At 38.5% G+C, this 22,786-nt stretch overlaps 1 protein-coding gene across 1 annotated transcript; it reads right to left on the reverse strand.

Annotated features, from left to right (window-relative positions):
* Nucleotides 1-8,023: 8,023 nt before the first annotated feature.
* Nucleotides 8,024-22,542, reverse strand: LOC131248521 (large ribosomal subunit protein eL24). Its single transcript, XM_058248832.1, has 5 exons — nt 22,477-22,542; nt 9,703-9,778; nt 9,332-9,433; nt 9,037-9,185; nt 8,024-8,346 (listed from the first exon to the last, which is right to left on the reverse strand). The coding sequence occupies exons 1-5, from the start codon at nt 22,485-22,487 to the stop codon at nt 8,190-8,192; spliced, it is 495 nt and encodes a 164-aa protein (XP_058104815.1). The 5' UTR covers nt 22,488-22,542; the 3' UTR covers nt 8,024-8,189.
* Nucleotides 22,543-22,786: the final 244 nt, after the last annotated feature.

Genomic DNA, 22,786 nt, shown 5'->3' on the forward strand with positions numbered 1-22,786 from the left:
TCATATGTTCATACTGTTTTCCGTAGACTTAGTTTACATATAATCTAAGTCTATAATCTAAAACATTCATCACAACAATTCACGCCTACTATTCCAACCATTCACATACATCAACTACCAAGAAAATTTATAAACATTCAGTCTACATGTCTATGATATTTACACAAGCTAAATATTACACTACAACCCACCCATTTGATGCTTTATTAACAAATATTAAAAAATATTAAAAAATGTCGATTACTTAACTAAAGTCAGCTCAAAAACATAAGGAAAATAATATAAATTTAACTAGATATGTTGTTGATTCAACACATTCAGCTTGTCTTCTTCAACATAAGGCCACTGCCCTTGTGGATCATTCATAGGTTCACTCTCCTATCATGAGACTTGAGCGACGGTTTTATTATCCACTAAATCTATATGGTTTTTCCATCAATATAACGTCAGTTGGCCAGGCCCAGTAAGTAAACCCATCATAGAATTAAAATATGGATTCATAGATGTCATGAAATGCAAAAATGTGTGAATGCATTAAGTAGGTTGATCAATCAACTTGCTTGAGTTGGATTCCATCAACATGCATCTCCTCTTTTGGAGTAGGCTTCTACTATCTTCATGAGTTTCTGCATATCGTGGGCATCCAGAGATGGTCCCCTAAGTCACCTGGTAGTGTAAGTACCTACAAGTCTTACATTGAGAGCCCCAGGAAAATAGTGTAGGAACATGATGTATGGCATGAATGCATGAGGATGATTGATGCATCATATTAAAAGCAATCACATATATCATTATGGTTCAACAACATCATTCCAACTTGTACAATTTCAAAAAAACAATCCATACAAAAGAATACTAATGAGCAAATATTTTAATCACAATGAGGAAACATGTTGGGATCACTCACCTAAAATATGTTAATGTGAATTATGAAATGTTATCCCAAGATTAAGCAGTGTGCAGTTACCTAAATAATCATAATTTAAATTAATTTTCTATTGGTGTGCGTCAGTGCAATCAGCCCACCCATGGTTAATATTTTCTCTAGATATGAAATTTGTATAGCAATCAAATTATTATTATTTATTTCTTTTTCCTCTAGAAAATTTCAGAATGATTTCTTTTCAATGTGGGACCCACTCAAATTAACTAAGGTATTTTGATTAGCCCAACATTCTAAAAAAATGAAAAAATTTATTACTAATTTATATCACATAAATAACAAATCAAAGTTTTAAATTAAACAAAACATTCTAGTGTATTTTCAATCAATCGAATTGATCGATCGACGCTGTTTTCGATTGGTCAAGGTTTGATCGAAATTTACTTTAATTGATCAAAATAAATCCAAATTTTTAACACAACTTTCTTAACACTTTTTTCCCCTTTTGATCGGTCAAAATAAATCTGAATTTCTAACACAACTCTCTTGACACTTTTTGCCCCTTTTGATCGGTCGAGATTGCTTGTTCGATCAGTCAAAATAATTCTTCAATTGGTCAAACTGACTTATCGATCGGTCGAATATGTTCTGATTTTTTAGCTTTAGTTGCTAGACCTTTTGGGTTGTTTTCGACCGGTCAAAATAATCGCTCAACCGATCGAACTGACCCTATTGTCATTGTCTAGATGATCTGAAACTTACAACTTTTTAGGTTTCCTTATTTTTCTTGTTTCTCCTATTTTAAATGATCCTTTAATCATATAGACAAATCTAAACCATCCATTAAATCTCAAAATCTCAATTTGAGAATGGGTCAATAGATCGCTTAAATCCAAACTATCCATACTTTCAAAATCTAATTCAAAGTATGATATGTATTATTTTATCATTTCACCTTTATGGCCTATCAAATGGTCAGATCCACCCACACTTTTTAGATATTAAGTTAAATTTATCTCAGAATAATCATGAATAGTGGGGATCAGATTCGATCCATTCGATTATCATATTAGAATTTAAGGTATAATTCAATATCTATGATTAGATCTGAGTGACATGGACCACCATATGATCTGTTCAATCCTTTATAAAGACATTTCATATTAGATCTAACATCATTTATAGTCCACACAACTTAATATACAAGTTTATATACATAATAAGATCATATTAATATGACCCATTCCTTGATCAAATCGATCTGAAAATTTGGAATCTTATATTTATTTACCCTAAGATCAAATGATTTGTTCATATCTATCATAATACATCCGTATGCAAGCAATTTAATTCATTCCTCAAAATACTATTGTTCATATATGTATTTCCAAATCATCTTTACCTAAAAATTCTATACGCACCTATGCAATGACCGCGTGGTCAATCCTCACACATAGATCAAGAGAAGAAACTGTGCATAATTTTTATTTTTATTTTTTTTAAGGAAAATAAATCTAAAAGCTAACCTCACCCGCAACCAAGAATTACAGCAAGAAAAGTCAATCCCTCGACCTCTTCCTCAACTAATAATTTCTTTACTCATTCAATTATTTACTTAATTTAAAAATAAAAATAAAAATTTTAAATATACAAAAATTCAAGGTCGTTACACGTTAGGCCCGACATCGCTCAAATCACCAGCTAATTCGCGTCCGTCGTCAACATGGTGGGTCATCAGATGAACAGCCCTAATCCCCTCACACGTTTGTCATGTGTACCATGAGGAGGGTGTTGCTTTCGGCAAGCTGCATGAGAACATTCCTCTTTCTTTTGATGGTCCAATTCCAGTTCCAACCAACTGCTGACTAGTAGTATGACTATGATCAACGGCATCCTACCGTAAGGATGTGGACCCATGACAAGGCCCACCGGTCGGACGGTTCTGATTACTTCCCATTGCAATGCACCAACATCAGTAGAATACTAGCATTGCTCCACGATGGTCACTTTTGTCAATTTGAAGGGCATTTTTGTCATTTAAAAAAAATTGCCAGACGCCGGTTTCCGGGAAAACGTGAAGCTCGCGGCAATTGAAATTTAAAAAACGCGGCGTTACACCGTAGATAGCGTGTGGTCGTGGAAAGGCTCACGTGGTTCCACCAGAAATTCTAATCCCTAGTGCCAACCTTAAAGCGCCCAATACAAACGCACCACACGTGCTAACGTGATACGTGTGAGAGATCTCATATGTTTATAAAATAGCTTGTACTTTTCACATGTAGCTTCATGAAATCACTCGGGCCTACTAATCAGATCAGCCGAAATGCATGTTCGATTTAAACCGTCGGTTATCAGTTTTTAACCTTCCTCTCTTTGAGCATGTGTGGCCCACGTGATAAATAGAATACACTGATTTTTATCCAAAAGTAACCCCATGTTAGGAATTTCTTAATGAACGTTCAGGATCCTTTACTTATCTTTCAAGTTGGAAATATAGTGCATCTTTTCATGGCGCTTGAAAATATGCGCCTGCAATTAGAATTCCTCACCGAGGATAAGGAGTGGTGGGTTTCGGAAAATCGGGTGACTCACCCCACTAAACGCGTCCGTTGAAGTGGGTTTGTTGGAGCAACGCCAATCGTATTATCAGTCCCAAGCATGAGATGTAGGTAGGCATCGTACACGTGTCTATTATTACACGTATGTAATTTCAGGACCACTCATCAATTGTAGACTTCACGTATATTCTCCCACACGTTTGGTCAACCTGATTAAATATACAGCTCTAGATATCGTCTAGGGCATAATCATGATGATCCCCATCATGTGAACGGTAGTGATTACATACACGTGACTAATATGGCACGTGGGGTCGCAATGCCCCATCTATCTCACGCGAGAGAATAAAGTAAGTATTCCAGCTGTTAGTTGAAAGAGTGCTATTGCCTGTCGGAGCTGTTTTGTTGCTTACAAGCTACTCCCTCAGTTTGCCACTTGTCGTTTTTTGATAGCTCCCAGATGGCACGTGGAGCGCATGATTACGAAACGTATGGAGATCCGTCGGCACGTGGATTGGGTGGATCCGTGACCGTGGGGTCCACTGTAATGCATGGGTTTTATATCTACGCTGTCCATCCGTTATTTCAGCTCATCTGAGGACTTTATTAAAAAAATTCAGATTTCTTTCTTAGGTGGAACACGCAACAGGCAACGGCGGTGATTGAACGCCCACATAAAAAAATTCCTAGGGCCCACCCTAATATTTATTTTCCATCCAACCTATTAATAAGGTTACATAGACATGGATAAAGGGAAATAAAATAAATATCAGCTGGATCCGAAACTTTTTTGGCCCCCAAGATGGTTTTAATGGTGACCGCTCAATCTCCGAGGATTCCTATGACGTGGTCCAATTTAGAATTGTATATGCTTCAGTTTTTGGATAACGCACTAAAATGATATTTCGAAAAGGATAGACGGTATGGATATAAGAAATATACAACACAGTCACGGATCCACCACCTCGGTCGTTCTGGGGATCCAACGAATCCCCGTTTGGTCCGGCGATGGGAGCTTGGAAACGAATGATGAATCCGGGAGCGGATTGCGTGGTGACCTGGTGGCAGCTTCTGTGGGCCCCACCGTGATGTATTTGTTTCATCCACGCCGTCCATCTGTTTTTCCAGATGATCCAGAGATTTAGTCTTTTTTTCCCTTCATCTGGGTCAGTGTGAAAACATCACGGTGGACCACAGACAGCTTCAACGGTGAGTGTCATTATCCCCACTATTTCCTGTCGTGTGGTCCACTCGAGCTTTGGATATACTTCATTTGTGGGGTCATATACTAAAATAAGCAGGAAAAACGGATAGACGGCATAGACAAAAAAACAAATATATCACGGTGGGCCCCACAGCGCCAGGGTCACCTCGGAATCAGCTTCCGATTAATCCTATGGCAGACTCATATGATATATACGCCAATTTTAAAATGGTGGTGACTCTTCAATAACGCACATGGCATGTTTGGACGAAGATATCTAGACCGTCGAAATTGATGATCTAGTTGTGGATGGAGCACATCTGAAAAAATTACATTGAGAATTTGATAGAAACCCATATAATTTTGCCAATGGAATTTGGACCGCTCAGCATTTTACTCTTAAACATTCACTTGGTAGCCATCGATTGGATGGTTACGATTGCTTGATCCAAAAAAATCGCAACAAACATGCAGTGGTAACATTCTAGTTGGCATCCCCCAGACGGATTGTTACAACAGCAAAAGCCAACGGTCTACATTCGAGGAGCGAAAGGTCCATGTATCTGACGGCTCAGATCATCTGATTAGCAGGAGTTGTGGACTCTGGGTTCATCCAATGTCCGCTATTGGTAAGAGCATCCATTCATGTAATCCCGCGAGCTACTTCAAATATAGAGACTGGATGTTGGAACCTCTACGCCGCATCGTTAGAAATTGCAATCATTATTTTTTTCCTGTGGTGTGGTCCACCTGAGATTTATATCCCTCTCATTTTTGGGATCAAGCCATAAAATGATCGTAAAAATGGATGAAACACATACATCATGGTGGGGCCCACAGAGCACCGACCACCAGCCACCGGGCTAATGGCAGGGGAGTAGCCAACCCATTTCCCTTTTTGAGGATATAAGACAGAAGAGTGGGAATTCTCAGCCGTCCAATCAAAGATGGGACGTCAATGAGACGTGCGCCCACCATATCTCATCAGTTGCTACGAAAGTAGAGCAAGTGGGTCCGCAGATCACCTACCTATCACTATCCTAAGCCCTGACGTGGTCCACGACAAAGGTTGGATTATTCCTCTTTTGACCCGAAAAGATCAATGACGTGTGCATTTCTGGACCGTTGTTTTTAAGTAGCTGAAATCCACGATGGGTGGTGAGATTTCTTACATATGGATAATCGAGATCCTGAATTTTCAAATAAACGGTGCAGATCATAACTTGTGGGACAGACTCTAAGGTGAGACCATTATGAGATTGACACACTATCTGACCCGGCCTAAAACCTGAATGTACGTATAAACTAATTAGGCTGGACTGGGCATGCTTTTTGTTGCGGGTGCAACTCAGGGTGGGTTGGGTCAGGTTGAGGGTCAACCCAAGCCCAGCCCAGCCCAATCTCAAGAGGAGTCGAGCCCAAGGCTCAACCCAATCCCAGATATTCAATACTCAACCCTAACAAATTTCAGATTGGGTCGGGGTGGGTCATTAAAGCATATTAGATCACGTTTACACTTCAAATTGATTGATCTGTGTATTAATGTACGGTTATGATCGTTTACACAAAAATAGGTCCAATCAACAATTTGATCCATCTACTTGTTTGGGTCAATCATGAATTCCTTATGATTTTAAAGAATTTAGTTTTTTTTTTTTTAAGGGAATTGTAACCATCATATCCGTAGCTACAAAAACGGATGGTTGTAGAGAGTTAAGGCCAAATCAAAGATGGGTTGACATTCTGGTCCAATTTTTGTATGGTAACCTATGATGTATTATGGACTTAATGGACGGTTCAGATTGACCAAGTGAACTGATGAAACTAGGAGCCTGATAACTTAAACTAATGCTATGGAGCATGTCTCATCAAAATATAAAAATATCATCAAAGTAGCATATATAATTATCAAAATAACACTAATAAAATAAAGTATACCATCTTAACCTTTGATTTTTTAGATTGAATGAGAGCCATTTAAAAGTCTCTTTATTGTTTAAATTTATCTAGTAATACTGGTGGTCACAATTGTCCATCATTGTTACGTGGCCATATATCATAGAGTAGACAATATTGACAGTTCCGATTATTGGACCACTCAGCTTGTGGGCCCCAATGGGCTGCAACACAGCCAAAATCATGAGTTGACAGAGGCAAAACAAACTCTTACAATGGAGTTACAATCACAACTCATGATTACTCATTAAAGAGCCCCTCAAGTAGTGCACAATGTGAACCGACCCAGTACCCATGTCGGTACTGGTCGGTGCTCTGTGGGCCCCACCATGTTTTATCCATGATTCCATCCATTTTGCCAGTTCATTTATGGGCATGACCCTAAAAATGATACAGATAAAAATCTCAGGTGGACCACACCATGAGAAATAGAGGTGATTGAATGCCCACCATTGAAAACTCTATACGGTCCAATCCAATGTAATGTTTATTTTTCATCCAACCTCAGATGTTGATCAGGAAATCTGGTCCCCAAGAAGTTTTTAATGGTGGGCCACCTGAGACCCATTTTGTCTCATGTCGTGAGATGAGGTGTAAAAATGGATTGGACGGCATGGATATAAGACATACATCATGATGGGGCCCACAGCACCGACAAGTACTGGAGGGGTCACTACAGAATCCCAGTCCAATGTGAACATGCAATGGACCGGAAATAATGGTCCGCTGATCATGCAGGTCAAACTTACATGAACCCTACTTTCTAAGCCATGATCTTACATTTATATTATATTAGTCATTACTCACATGTAAATGTATTTGCCTGGAAGGTCAGGTTCAGGTTGGGCTGGGTTGAGGCCTCAACCCAACTTGGGTCTGGTTGAGGATTTTCAACCCAAAGTACAACCCAACAGGACCCAGAGTTCGGGTTGGGCCAATCACATTCAGGTTAACCCAACCCTATTTGCACCCATATTAGACCTAGCCACGGGTCAGGTTGTTCGAGCACTATCAACTACAATTAAGTAGGTCCATGTTGGGTTAGGCTTGGGTTTGATGGATTAAAGGCAGGTTGGGGCAGGCCACAGGTTGGGTTCGGACCAGAACCCTTGGGACTGTCTCTGAAAAGGACCACCTGGCTGACCATACCCTTTGCAATCCTATCCCTACATCCACAAACATGGCCCAGGCTATTCACAAGGCAACAGGGAAATCAAAGCACAAACTTATCTTACCCATCCAATTATTTTAAAAATCATGAATCGCCCGATGAATGGACCAGATCTATTCTTGGGCACGAGCATCATCAATGTCACAACTGCTGGATGGATGGCTTGGATATTGTCCTAGAACCTGTGATGGAATGAACATGACCTGTCTTGAATATCCAAAGGGTGTTAGCAAAGGGGGAGAAAAGCAATATAAAAAACAAAGCATTTGAGTAATGCCACACAAAAACCATTTGAAAGTATTAACTGTTAAAGGTAAACGAGGTCTCAAATCATGCTTTACTAACAAAGCCAAATAAGTAAAATCCTATTTCGGTCTACTAATATTTCCTTGTGAAAAGGGGGGAATGCTATAGTGCTCAGCGCTTCCCTCCACCACCTCCGAGTTTCGGGCCTTTTGGTGCGGCACCCTTGGGAATGCTACCCTTGGTTTGCGTCTTCTGTGACTTGGCCATCACCTCCGCTTTCTTCGCCTTCTTTTCATCCTTGCTTTTCTTGACCCTTTCCTTGATTTCTCTGCGGAGGTGATTGTCCAGTAAAAACAAAACAAATAAATTTCAAATCAGAAACTAAAACCGCACAAAAAGCTCATCGCTTGATTCTTTGAGCGTGGACCCAAGTCAGTCACTTGTTTATAGCCCTATCGATTTTTATGACTGTCTAGTCTTTCTTATTCTCATTCTTTTTCTTTTCATATTATTTTTTTAATTGGATTTTTCTGCTTCAAGAAAACCTTTGCTCTCTTCCAAAAGAAGACTATTTGAGTTGACTACGCAAGTTGCAAACGCGAATTTGAATTTTCATAAGAGGAAATATATAGTTTTCAGCTGAAGCAGCCCACCTTTAATCCTAGAGGTTTCAATGTTCATATGGTGGGGCCATCCTGGATGGAAGATGCCCCAAGAAATCCGTCCATGGATTTTTCTACCCAATGAGCAGCCCTGTTAAATGTGAGCTGTTTGCTGTGATCCATTTGGAAGACACCAATCAGATCATCTGATAGTGAAAATCTTGGGTCATTCCCATCCAGACAAATGTCTTAGATTTACCAAAAAGTGGATCCCCAACAGTACAACACAAGTGAAAAAAAAAAGGGTTTCTTTACATCAAACAGGATATAATACTTCAAGCAAGGAACAACCTTTTACTCCTAATGGGCCATAGAACCACCACAAATTTTGGAGAATCGAAGGTAAGAGAATTTACCGAAGAGCAGCTTCCCGAGCAGCATCTCGAACTTCCGCCTTCTCAGTTCTTTTCTTTTGGATAACCTCTAAGGTAGCACCAACTATCGACCTTGAATATGGCTTCTTGGTAGTACGGCGCCTCTTCCTCACAGTTTCGGCATGCATGTCCTATAATACAAGTGTATGGGGGAAAAAAGATCCAATAATCAGCCGCAGTAAGACCAGAAATAAATTTATCCAAACATTCAGAAAAGCAGAAGATGATAGAAAACAACCTCATCTCAAGCTTAAATGAGAGAACAAAAGAAAATAACCTTTTTATGCTGCTTCCTGTACATGGCAGTCCAGGTAAGCTTGGACGGCTTCAAACGGTTGTGGAAGTACCGCTTGCATTTCGAGTTGGCAAACAGGAAGACCTATGGTAATCAAGAAGAAACTTAGTTCTGATTCTCAGAAAATGTCAAGAAAGAGTGGTAAAATACATTGTTTCCTAGATATTCAATCATACGAATTGGGGTGGCAACAGGCAGACCTGGAATGGTCACTCTGCTCAGACCCGGGCAAATTTTGGGGTTTAGATAAGCCCAGGCCTAATACATTGCTACCCCTACATAGTAGTGATAACTGACAACAAATACCACAACTAACGTGAGGATTTGAAGTAATAAGAAGTACCATGATTTACCTGAGAATCTGCACGGATAAATCTGATGCCCTTCCCAGGATATATCTTGGCACCACTAAAGCGGCAGAGTTCAGTCCTGGAAAATCATTTAACATGACAATTGAGGAGCAAATCATACATGGCAATTTTAATGAAAGTTTATTGAATATACTGCCTAGAATGACCATTCAAAACAAAATACTGCATAATATGGCTATCAGCGTTACACACAAAGCAGTGGTGAAATGTGATTATTAGCATAGTTCTCTAACAGCCTGTTTGATAGACAACTAAAAATGAGTTCATCCCATTTTCGCTAATCATAATTATGCATTAGAGATCACCATCTCTTTTCTTTCAGGATTAAAAATAATCATGACAACCAACAATTAATATCTCTATTACATAATTATGATTAACTAAAATGAGATTAACTCATTTTTAGGCATCTATCAAACCGATCCTAATCAAATGCTATTAGTAATGGTCTAAACAACAAATAATAAATTCACAAACATTGAAACTCACGCAATAATCATTTCGATAAATAGTACCTTGTAGCCGATCAAATAAATAAATAGTAGCTTGTATGACCACCATAATAAATATCAATTGCTCTCTTCAAAGAAAAAATAAAATAAAATCAGAGAACCCCAACAGATATGGGGGGAAAACACGAAAAGAATACAAATTTATTTTTTTTTTGTTAAATGGGCTGCAGTACCTAAGATAAAAGTGAACAATACCTGAGGGATTACCTACTATGAATAGTATCTTACATAAAGAGAATTTACATAACAAAACAATCGAAAAGGATGAAAGGACACTTTATGGAGAATGTGCTTGGATTCCTCATTTAAGATAACTGATCGCCCAACTGGCACATGGTACAACCCACTTTTTATGCCTTCCATACTTTTTTCAGCGTAGTTAAAGGTGCTAGGCACACCCCAGGCACACCTGCCCCTGTAGTGATCAAAACGCCTCATTTTAAGAGAACTGATCACCCAACTGGCACATGGTACAACCCATTTTTTATGCCCCCTGTACTTTTATTAGTGTAGTTAAAGGTGCTGGGTGCACCCCAGGCACACCTGCCCTGCAGCAATCAAAACGCCCAGGCACACACCTGGAGATTCCAGGCGCAATTTTTCAATATATAATATTACTTAATTATTTCTAGATATGATGTTTTTTTTAATAATCAAAGTACAATACCATTGGATTCCTCTTAGCCCAAAGCCCCATATCTGCAATTTTCCCACTTCCTCAATTCTAAGTCCTAATTTCTCCATTTTCCCAAATCCCAAAACCTAAATCCTCCAAATCACCAATCAAAGACCACAATTTTGCAAAAATCCCCAAATGTTCAAAATGCTATAATCCAATTTTTCAAATTCCCAAATCCTCTAGCCTAAATTTTCTAATTCCCCCAAATACGCAATTCACCTTAGATATCATGTAGGTCACCAAGAAAAGCTCCAAATGCTTTCAGGAAGTCCAATTTGATGACCTTGTCAAACCAATAAGGATATATATATATATATATATATATAGAGAGAGAGAGAGAGAGAGAGAGAAAAATGGTTGGAATTTGGTGAAAGAATATCTCAAGCATTAACCTCGACGAAATGAAATTGTCGCAATTGGGCTTAAAAGCCCTTCTTTTTCTTGTCTATTTGCACCCTTATCATGAGGTCCCCAGAAGGGCACCACATGTAAAAAGTGACAAGTGCTTCAGGCGCACCCCTAGCCCAGGGTCCGAGCAAGGTGCAAAAGGCCCCAAACACCTATGCGCACACCTGGAACACCTTTGACTACACTAATTTTTGTTTCCATTTTTTCACTCAAAAATATTAGGATAATTTCAAGGGAAATTTTCTTTGTAAAAATGGGAAGGTTTATTAAGTTAGCCTAGGAGTGGTTTTAGGGGACCAGTTCTCTTTTAGGCTGCCTGACGCATGGCAACATTTGATGACAACACGAAGATCCTTTGTATGTACTTATTTTGAAGTGCCATGCCAAATCAAAGTGTCTAAAACTGTCTGGTACGACAAAAATCAAAATGCAGAAGTGTTTAGGTAGAATTGTTGATAATTTTGAACAACCATGCAAGGAGGAATTCATCATCCTTGACCCCAGGGCTTTGCACAGGTAGTCAAGTTTTGAGTTTTGGCAAGCAAGGCCCATGGTTTCAGTAACCCAAAACATTGATCTGTTGTGGACCACAGTGGATGAACCATGCTCCGAAAATCTCCCCAATTGGAAGTTCCTAGCCACCAAACTTGACCCTTTTCTCAGTTGAATGTGGACTGTTGTAATTCTTCACAGCCATCGCTTTGTAGGCCACAAATTTGAGGGTTGCGATTTCCATATCAAGGATGTTTATTGGGGGTAGTCCACCCACATTGGAATCCAACAGAACAATGGTCTGGCTTACTGTAAAATGTCCCCACTTGTCAGAAATTAAAATCTAAGCATACTGTTGAAAGCCACGGGTCAAAGAATCTAAAATTCCCAGTTTAAACAGTGTGCACACCTGATACGCACCTCATTTTCCACCCATCCGTCATGTATGTGTGCACATGGGGCTAGCAAAACCTCAATCATTTTTATGTTCTCTTTTGGTAAGTAGTAAGTTGGGATGAACCCATGACCTTGGACACCATGAAGTGCTAATATTTGAAAAATCCTACCCATTAGATTTCATTATAAAAGTTTTGAACTCACAACAAGGATCAGTTTTCATCTCAATTGTCCATTGTCTGGATAGAAGTCCTGGTAATTTCTCAGCCCATGCCCTATTAACAATGGGACCCATGATTCAAGTAGACTGGGGTTCTAGATTAATTGGCATACATTCATGCCATGTTTATGGAGGATGGATGCATGCGTATGACTTTCATACTTTGCCGAAGCATGGTACAATCCCATTTTGGAAAGAGGTCAAGAAGGACCGAAATCCTCCACAATTTTTTTTGTAGGAAGCCCATCCAACACCCGAGTTAGTGACATCAACTCTGTTCATCAGCTGCATCACTTCATTTTCACCATACAAAACAAAAATAAGCTTGATCCAAAATTCAGGTAGGCCACACTATGGGAACAGTGTAGAATCACAACTAAAACCTCTAAATATGCTAGATGTAGCCCACGTGACTCTTTGCATTCAAGTTAATTTTTTGGAAGTCCCTTATTAGATTTTTCCCATTTTGGTGAGCCTACAGGAATCAAAGGTTTCGATAGAGGGTTGGATTTAGCTGTAAGTGGGCCCCACATAGGACGTAATCATATTCAACCACGATACCGTTGCCAACATATTGCTTGCTTATTGTGTGCAATGAAATCCCAGAAGACAGGAAATAGATGAAATTTTGAACTCGTGAGTTTTTTTGTTTTTTTTTTTTTTTTTGTTAAAGCAAACTACTTCACCAATTGAGTCCACTTTGGTGATTAACATAACTAGTTCCACCCCTTGAGTTTTGAACTCAAAAATTGCCGCGTGATCCTACCCTCAACAGATCAATCTCAAGAAGCCTCGATCTGGCCCAAAGATTGTCAATCTTGACTGTTGACCAGATGGGTAAACTTTGTCCACGATTAGATTGTTGGATTTGCTTAAGATGAATGGTTCGATCCAATCCAAGCTGAATGACCAGATTTAGTCTGGGTTTAGTGGAGAAGTTTCACCAGATTAAATGGTTGAGATTGAAACCTAAGAATAGATTCTACAGACCAGAATGAGCCAGATCATGGCCCCCTTAAAGAGTTATTTCACCATGTAGATCCAAAAACAGCCCTTGAACTGATAGAAGCCCAAACTTATGCATGGCCATATAAACTAGATTCAATTACCAATGTCACTGGGGTCATAAATCGAACCATGATTTTAATCATGACCCAACCACAGCCTGATCAATGCTCCAAGCATTGATCGAGGCATCGACATACACTACTCAATCTCATGAGTGCAGGACTATTGTTCCTATTAAGCTTGAGCCTAAGGTAAGCAGGGTCGAGATCTACTCTCAATAGTGTATGAATAATTGAACTTGTCAATCAGCTCCGGAGAACAACATCGAAGGGTCATTGTAGTGGAATATTAACACTAGTCACATATTAACAAAAAAGTCTACAGTAAATAGAAATCCAATTGCTAACAAAGGATCTTAGCAACACATCCTATACACATTGATTTCTAATACAAACCACTATTGGCATGAATACCAAGGATCCACCATACATCAAATCCAGAAGATTAAAAGAACACAAAACACATAACTACAAGGCTTATTGCCGTTGTTGTTACTTAAGAGGACGAAGAAAATGTTGAATGCTTAAATCTTCTACACCTTCAACAATCTAATGCAACCGAGATAAGGTATTGGAATTTGTATAGTGATGAGGAGACTTGATTAAATTTAGAAGACGAAATAGGCATTTTACCCATCACAAAAATAACTCTCTTTACGTCTCTACACCACATACAATGTATATTTCATTCAATATAAACATTCCATGTATTTCCTACCTTTTTGGATTCCTTTGCTTACGGCAAGGGATACATTGCCAATCCTATCATGATTAGATACTATCACATCCTATGTGAGGCCACTGGCATGCCCATTTTCGGAGATCTAATGGGTAAATTAGGCATGGAAGAGAGGCATGAAGATGGTACACACAGTGTGAATATGCTCATCTCCAAGTGATCCTATTGTTTGTACCAAGAGACACCACATGTCTCAAATGGTACTCAAATTTGGCTTACGTACGGCATATGTGCACACTGAAAGAGAAGCAAAAAATAAACCACATAGCAGAATCATCAATGATAAGCTAAACAAGATTTCAAGATGTCTATACATAAATTGGATCTAATAAGAGTAAAACTCCCACTAATCAAATGCATTACGAAAATCGATTGCTCTTATATAAGTCACATGTTCCCTTGAACTATGTGATAGAAAGGCCCTTTATGAGTGGATCCATTAACATCTACTTCATGCCGACGAATTCTATAGACATGTGATGATTTTGTACTCTCCTTCACAACAAGGTACTCAAGATCAATATGCGTAGACCTAAATGAGTGCTCGTTACTGTTGGAAGCTAACTTGAGCCAAAATGTCCCATAAGATTCTTAGTAGCTTCAGGATCGACTCCATTACCCAGTATCCTAAGAATTTCTTTTGCAGTCATACACCTGATTTGTGGCCTTGTGCCAGAAGAAGTATTTTGCTTCTATGGTGGATGACACAATAATCATCTACTACACGCTCTCCAATGCCTTTGATTATGTTGTTGCAGTTACTAATGGTTGTGACCAATTCCGTTCCCACTTCAACAAGATTAAATGTTGTGGTGATTCCCAGGATCCAGTACTAGTAATCTCAAGGGACAAGATCTGAGGGGCTTCACTTATATTATCTAGCAGCAGTGTTTTTTGAAACTTTACCACTTAGGTGATCTTAAGAAAATTTAATTTGCAAAATGTTTTCTTAAAAATCACTTCAATGTTTAACATTGATTTGTGTGGCCCAACTAGGGCAATGCTAATTTTTCCATTTTGGTAGGAATACACAAACCAATGGTTTGGATTGAGAATCGGATTTAGCCATTAGATCTATGGGAATGTGCTTTGTCAACCCAGCATAGGATGTGATCGTCTTTAATCAGTAATCACAATAGAGCTAGCATCACATCCCTTGCTTATCGTGTGCAGGGAAATACTGGAAAACAGGAAATATGCAGAGTGTATAGATGTGTAAAGAGAGAATGTATTTTTCAATGAGTGTAACTCTTCCATCATTTCTATTTAAATAGGTCCTAATGCCCTCATCACCATACAAATAGCAATAATTCCTCATCATGGTTACGTAAAGGTGTGGAAGGTGCAAAAGATTCAAGCATTCAGCATCATATACATCCTCCAAGTAATAGAAAATGACAAAAAGCATAAAGGTATGTTAGTGTGTGTTTTTGTTCAAATCTTCTGACTTTAATGTATGGTGGATCCTGGAAAATTAGTTTACAGTCTCTTTATCCTAGTGGGGCTTACCAGATTAATGGATTGGATACCATAAAAACAACACAGTGGCACTAGGAAGGTTTATATGGTGGGTGTCGCCATTCCCTTTGTTCCCTGTGGTGAGAACCACCTAAGTTTTTTACCACCATGACTTTTGGGCTCAGATCCTAACATTCATTGTCTCAACTAATGGACGAAGTGGATGTCATAAAAGCATCACGGTAACCCACAAATCGTCGGTGTTGCATGCTCTTCGTGCAACAAATGTTGCAGAGGATTTTGTTCTGGTATAGAATCTCTCATACAAATAGAGACTGTATATGCAATTAGAGACCCTAACTATGAGTGTGGGAAAAAGATGTAAAGGGAGGTGTTGAACAATGCCCGGGCCAAAAGTAATGCAACTAGATCAAAGAGAAAATGCTTGCAATGAAATTTAGCATACCAAATTGACATTCAAATCACACACTGGTGTGGAAAGATCCACATGTAGAAAGTAAAGAAAAGAAGCAATGACTATAAGCAAGCTCAACAGCCCTCTAGTCCTGTACTAGAGACGACAACTCCTCCCCAACACTACTACCATAGAGAAACAAAGAAATTTCTCTGAAAATATCATTCATTCGTATTATTTATATGGAATATGCCATATTCATAAGAAGAGGCTTACAACGTTTCACTTTTTATTGCCGACAATCAAGGGCCATTTATTATGGGCAGTGTTTTCAGTATTGTACGCTACGTAGCAAGTAGCATATGCTATGTAGCGTAGCGTAGCTAAAACGCAACGTAGTGTGTAGCATACGCTATGTAGTGTAGTGAAGCTAAAACGCTATGTAGCGTATGCTGCTAGCGTATTCCTTTCGTAGCGTATGCTGCTAGCGTATTCCTTTCGTAGCGTACACCACGGGGCTGGTAGCATACGCTACAATAGCATAGCATGTAGCCCAGCAGTGTACATTACTTTATACTTTTTAAAAGAAATTATTTTTAACATGTGAATCTGTAAAGAGTTTGGAAATGGTTGTGACTCATCTCCTTCACACTTGGTAGTATATCAGGCCAATTTGGCCAATCCGAAATGTTGTCCCTATCGTTGATAGATTATATCTTGATAATTACAGCCACTGATCAATCCTAACCATCTGATTTTGTGCATTAAACTGTATGGCTGGGAATTTTTATATGTTCTAAACCGTATGAGACTCACAATGCATCTACTCTTTATAAAACAAAAGTCATTCATCAAGGTTTTCAAAAACCCTACCCAACTCCGAGGTTTGAGCTTCCGACCGTAAAAAATTTTGAGCACTTGATTCTCTCAATCCACTAATCCATCTAGAAGAAGATTTTCAGGTATGGGGAGACAAATACTCGACGACCGTAAAAAATTGCATATGTGCTGCTGTGGGCAGTCAAATGTTTTACTTCTACGTGTTTTGGAAGAAAGTAAAGGTATGTTTGTAGCTATTCACTCCAATTAGTTATATTTACTTTAGTTTTATTGATAAAATGATTTATTTGGGTTATATTTTGGTTTTTTTTTTCTCTTCTTTTTTTTCCTTTTTTGGTTGCCGGTGTGATTCTTTTTTTTTCATGGAAGTCATTTTTTTCATTTTTTCCCTCTTGGGGATATCAGTTCTGTAAAACAAGCATATGTTTGAGATATATTTGTTGCACACAAGACATTGTTTTAGCATGTCGCATGGAAATGGTCCACCAGTACAGTTATTTTACATGGAAATGGCTCGACTATAGAAATTGTTTTATAATATTTATCTTATTTTTCTATTATTTTAATTAAAAAATAAAAGTATCATGTACCTTACACTATGCACTATAGAGGGTTGAACGCTACGATATTGAAAACATTGGTTATGGGGAGTCAAATACTCGACGACGCGCTTATTGTTCATGAATGCATAGATTCTAGACATATAGAGAAGTGAAGCGGTGTAATCAACAAATTGGATTCGGAAAAGGCCTATGATCATGTCAATTGGGATTTTTTGGATTACATGTTGCATAGATTGGGTTGTAGTAAAAAGTCGAGGAGCTAAATGAGGACTTGTGTGAAATCTGCCTCCTTTTTTGTCCTTGTCAATGGCTCCCCTAAAGGTTTTTTTAGGGCTTCCAAAGGCCTCGGGCAAGGAGATCCACTCTCTCCTTATGTATTTGTGGTTGTTGGCAAGGCCCTTAGCAAAATGCTTCATAAGGGGGAAGAGGGGGGTTTAGTTAGCAGTTTCAGAGTCTCATAAGGTGGGCTACAAATTAGTCACCATCAATACGTGGACGACACTATTATGTTATGTGCAGTGTTTTAAATAGCGTGTAGTGTACGCTACAATTCTTAATATTTTTTAATTAATATAATAGAAAATATGATAAAATTTACAAAATGCATAATTTCTACCAGTTATTGACTACAAATCTGGATCATCCACTTATTTCCATGCAAAATCTCTCTCTCTCTCTCTCTCTCTCTCTCTCTCTCTCTCTCTCTCTCTCTCTCTCTCTCTCTCTCTCTCTCTCCCCTTGCCTTTAGACATCTCTAAGTGTGACTTCTTTTTTCTTTTTTTTTAATTGAAACATCATAAATTCATGATATACACCACAAGTTGGATGGTTTGGATTGATCTAAGTGCTCTATCCACGATATGGATCACAATTTGGATGGTCTGGATTAGTTTAATGTAGTGTCATTTGTCATAGGTATAAGTCATCACCATTTTAAAATAGATGTTAAACTAATATTAAAAAAATAAATAAATAACACTTTAAAAATGAGATTTCAGGTAGTTTACACTATCTACACTACACACTACACTACCCTACATGTAATGTACGCTATATGCACTATAGCGTACACTACATACCCTGTAGCTTATACTACCTGGGAGTTACGCTACAAGCTATGCTACAGGCTGCGCTGCTGAAAACACTGGTTCTGTGATGCTAGTGCAACTGTTATTGATAATCTTAGGAAAAAAATTGTCTGCTTCGAAGCTGTGTTAGGCCTTAAGATTAACATTGCCAAAAGTGAGATGCTAGGGGTGCATGTTTCTAATGAAGATCTTCAATCTTTGGCTCTAGTCTTCGGGTGCAAGGCAAGTTTGATGCAACTAGATGGCGACAAAAGCCGATTGATCAAGAGTTGAAGAAAATGCTCACATCTGATGTGTGCATGCTCCACACATGTGCACAAAAAAATGCCCACTTTTCCTCTTAGGCCATCCCTAGTATCCATTTTTAGGCAAATCTTTACATTAGGAAATATCTTTAATTTTCATTTATTTTATATCTCTACATTAGGTAGTTTCCTTTGATATCTTTATATTTGGCAAGAAGTAATCTTTATATTAGGTAAGAAGTAATCTTAGATTCTTCTTATTTAAGTACCCTCTTATTTAAGTGGTTTCTTATTTAGGTAGTTTGCTATTTTTTGGATCTTGGCTAACTAGGAATTCTATTTTTAGATTCCATAGTTTTTATTACATATTGTAAGAACTGATTATAAATACAGCCTCTACCTATGGAATAAGATAAGTCGATTGATATTTTCTTCGAGTAATTCTCTTATTTCTACGGTAGTTGTTGAAGGGGGGAAGTGATCTCTAGTTCAAGACTAGAGGACTGTTTAGCTTGCTCACAATCTTGCATGCGTGATCTCTAGCATTCGGCTAGAGGATTGTTGGGTCCTTTCCCACAATCTCTTTCTTCTTTTCTTTGATCTATTTCCTTCTACATACGTGAGCCTTCTGTTATGAATTAGGAAGCTTGCAAAGCATTTGTGGGACAATGTAGTGAAAAGGATTGAAAGGAAATTGGCTAGTTGGCAATGCCGGTATCTCTCTTATGGTGGAAGGCTTACTCTAATCAAAGCGGCATTTTCAAACATACCTTTATATTTCATGTCTTTATTTAAGTGTCTCAACCCAGTATTGGAAAGGCTTGAAAGGTTGAAAAGGAACTTTTTTTGGAAAGGGAATATGGACGGCAGAAAATTCTAACTTCTCCGGTGGGGAGAGGTTTACAAGCATGTTTCCTAAGGGGAGCTAGTATAAAAAAATGGGGATTATGAACCTAGCTCTCTTGGGGAAATGGATCTAAAAGTTTGGAACCGAATAAGGCAGACTATAGAGAGATCATAGTCAACAAGTATGGTACTCACGAAGGTGGTTGGTTTGTGAAAAGATCATCCATTTACCGTGCGTCAAGTATTTGGAAAGCTATCACATCGACGGAGCACGTGGTTCACAGAAATATTGCCTTCGCCATTGCGAGTGGGAATTAGACCCAACTTTGGTCTACTATTTGTTGTGGAGATATGCCACTTCAGAATGACTTCCCAAGGGTGGCCGCTCTCGCTTCGGATTGCAAAATCTTTCTCTCATTGCTCTTCTGTTTCTGGAGGCATGGTAGCGTGGTGTCCCCCTATGCCATAGGAACCTTTTGGACATCAAGGTGTTGGAGTACATCAGCTTGCTTAATTATCTCAAGCCAATCGTTCCCTCTCTTCACTTTTAGGAGTCTTGGAAATGGAAAGGTCACCGTTCTGGAATATTCTCCATCCATTCCTTTTTCAAGATCTTGGCAGAGTCTGGCAAGGTTCTCGAGCCGTTGCACCCGTTCCATCACTGGTTCTACGGTGCTCCTCCCTGTGTGGTAGTTTTCGTTTGGTTGGTTACTGGTTATTCATAAAAGAGTGTTGACCATTGACGATCTCCAGTGAAGGTGCCTAATTTTTCCAAACATTTGTTTACTATATATGGCGGAAACGGAGTCGATCGATCATTTATTCATCCATTGTGCTTTCACTCGCAAGGTCTGGGACTTGCTTCTAGCCAAGTTTTAGATATCTTGGGTCATGCCAAAAGCCATGGATATGCTTTTATGGGCGTGGTACGGTGGCGATGTTGGTAAAGCTGGGAAAGTTGTTGGGGGTCTCGTCATTATGGCCATCTTTTGGGCTATTTGGGAGGAGGGAAACAAACAATGCTTTAGGAATGGTGGGACCTCAGTGGAAAGAGTGATAGGAGCAGCCAAAGGTTTTGTGAAGAGATGGGCTCCATATGTCAATGTAGCTAAAGTTGCTTCTATTTCCTCTAATTTGGGTTAATTAGATTTGCGTTGTATTCTTTTCCTACTTTTTGGCGGGTTTATCAATAAAGTTTGTTGCCTCTAAAAAAGAAAACGTTTCACTTTTTAGAAAATCCTAAGCCTAATCTAGAGGATCTAAAAATAAAATCCCCTGCTACCAAATGTAGTTGTCAAAATCCTATGATTTACGATGTGAGTCAAATTTTAAGCAAAATGATTTGAATCCTCCATCGAATCCCATTTTAGATGAATTCTACAATTCTATGATTTGAATCTTACGACGTATGATTCAAATCCCGATTTACAATTCAAACTACACTTAGTCTCTTCTATTTTAAGCTTTGTTTGGCTTTCATTTTATGCTTCTAAATTGGTGAGGGCTATAAGCATCGTTTAGAAGAGGTTAATTATTTATTATATTCTTTATAAGAGATTACATGATCGATATTCTCTTCAACGTCAAATCATTTTGCATTTTTTTATGATTTCTTACTTCTTAATTAGTCGAAACATCAAAATGGTGTATGCTATGTTATAATCATGTTGACCTGTATGTATTGCAGTAATGTCATTATACACTCAAGAAGGGTATTTTTTTTAAAAAAATATTAAAGGATTCTTGTATTTTTTTAAAGGTAAATTTCTCGAAAGACAAAATAAAAGACGAGAATCCTCTAGCACTATCACGATATGGTGGTATTACTTGGTGCATATTGATGGGAACTGGATGATTGATAAGTTTTTATTTATTTATTTATATCTTTTTGCAGATTTTTTTTTCAATTTTCTAAAAAATCATAAGAAATTTTACAATGTACGATGCAATTTGCAAATCGATACGATTCAACCTTCATCACGATTTGTAACAAGATAACCATTTTGACAACGTTGCTACCAAAGATCTATAAGCATAAGTCAAAACCTATATTTCAAAAATAAGAAAACAATTTATTCTAATTACATACCAAAGTATCTTTCCTAACATAAGAACAATAAAAACAGAAAACTAGAATCAATTTAAAAGGGAAAGTAAGCCTTTGTATGATGCCATGTATATGATCAAGTGGGCCCCAGCTGAGCCATTTCTTGTGCAACGTGAGGAGCCTACACATATGGAGTGTGTGTGATTGCATCAGAAACGTTATACAGTACAGTACCGCCCAAGTTTTCAGTTTCTACAAGTGGGGCCCGTGCTCCAATGATCCAAATCGTTGATGTAAGTTGTAACAGACCTTGGCAACAAAATTCGCTTGGAATATCATATAAGTACCCTTTTCTTTGGTTGAATTGGAACATTGTTGTATTTTCTTCCCTAGCCGTCCATTTGTTAACCACCTATTGAAGGTTAGGGTTCTTCCGATGAAAGGTATGTTTGGTGCATAGTCCATCCACAGTAAGACCCACACCATCAACGGTTCCGATCACTGGAGCATGGGCCCACTTTCCCCAACTTGTACAAACGTTAAATCCGAACGTTGCTGTACAACCTTTCCGCCCGAGCATTTTATAGTGCCTGATCTTGAATCAAATTCATGTAAAATGCATCAAGAAATAAAAGGATTTTTTCATCAGAGAATTTACAGAAGCCAGGAATCGAAATTTCATGGAGTCGAATTTAAAAATAAATAAATAAAGTAAATCATAATCGAGGAAAAAAGTCGTACTTGAGAACCATGGTTACCGCAGCTTCCTCTCTTTCTCTCTCTCTTTGGCAGCCCAAACCCTAACTAGTCCAAAACCCTAAATACGGTTTTAAGTTAGAGAAGGGGAGGAGTTTCATAAAAGGGCAGGCATACGGAGAGAACTACCAAAATGCCCTTCGTAGATGATACACGGTAAGAGCCGGTGAACGTGTGGCCCTTACCGTGGGGCCCACCTTGATGTATGTATTATACATCCACGCCGTCCATCCGTTTTTCCAGAACCATTTTAGAGTAATAATTCAAAAATGAAGTAGATCCAAATCTCAGGTGG

Source organism: Magnolia sinica, chromosome 6 (genome assembly GCF_029962835.1).
Source record: "Magnolia sinica isolate HGM2019 chromosome 6, MsV1, whole genome shotgun sequence".
Classification (NCBI taxonomy): domain Eukaryota; kingdom Viridiplantae; phylum Streptophyta; class Magnoliopsida; order Magnoliales; family Magnoliaceae; genus Magnolia; species Magnolia sinica.

Excerpts from the sequence above, each read along its gene's own strand:
- LOC131248521 (XM_058248832.1), bottom strand. Across the intron at positions 9,434-9,702 it reads TTATCCGTGCAGATTCTCAG|GTCTTCCTGTTTGCCAACTC; the intron begins GTAAATCATGGT and ends TGATTACCATAG. Across the intron at positions 8,347-9,036 it reads GCTCGGGAAGCTGCTCTTCG|AGAAATCAAGGAAAGGGTCA; the intron begins GTAAATTCTCTT and ends TCACCTCCGCAG.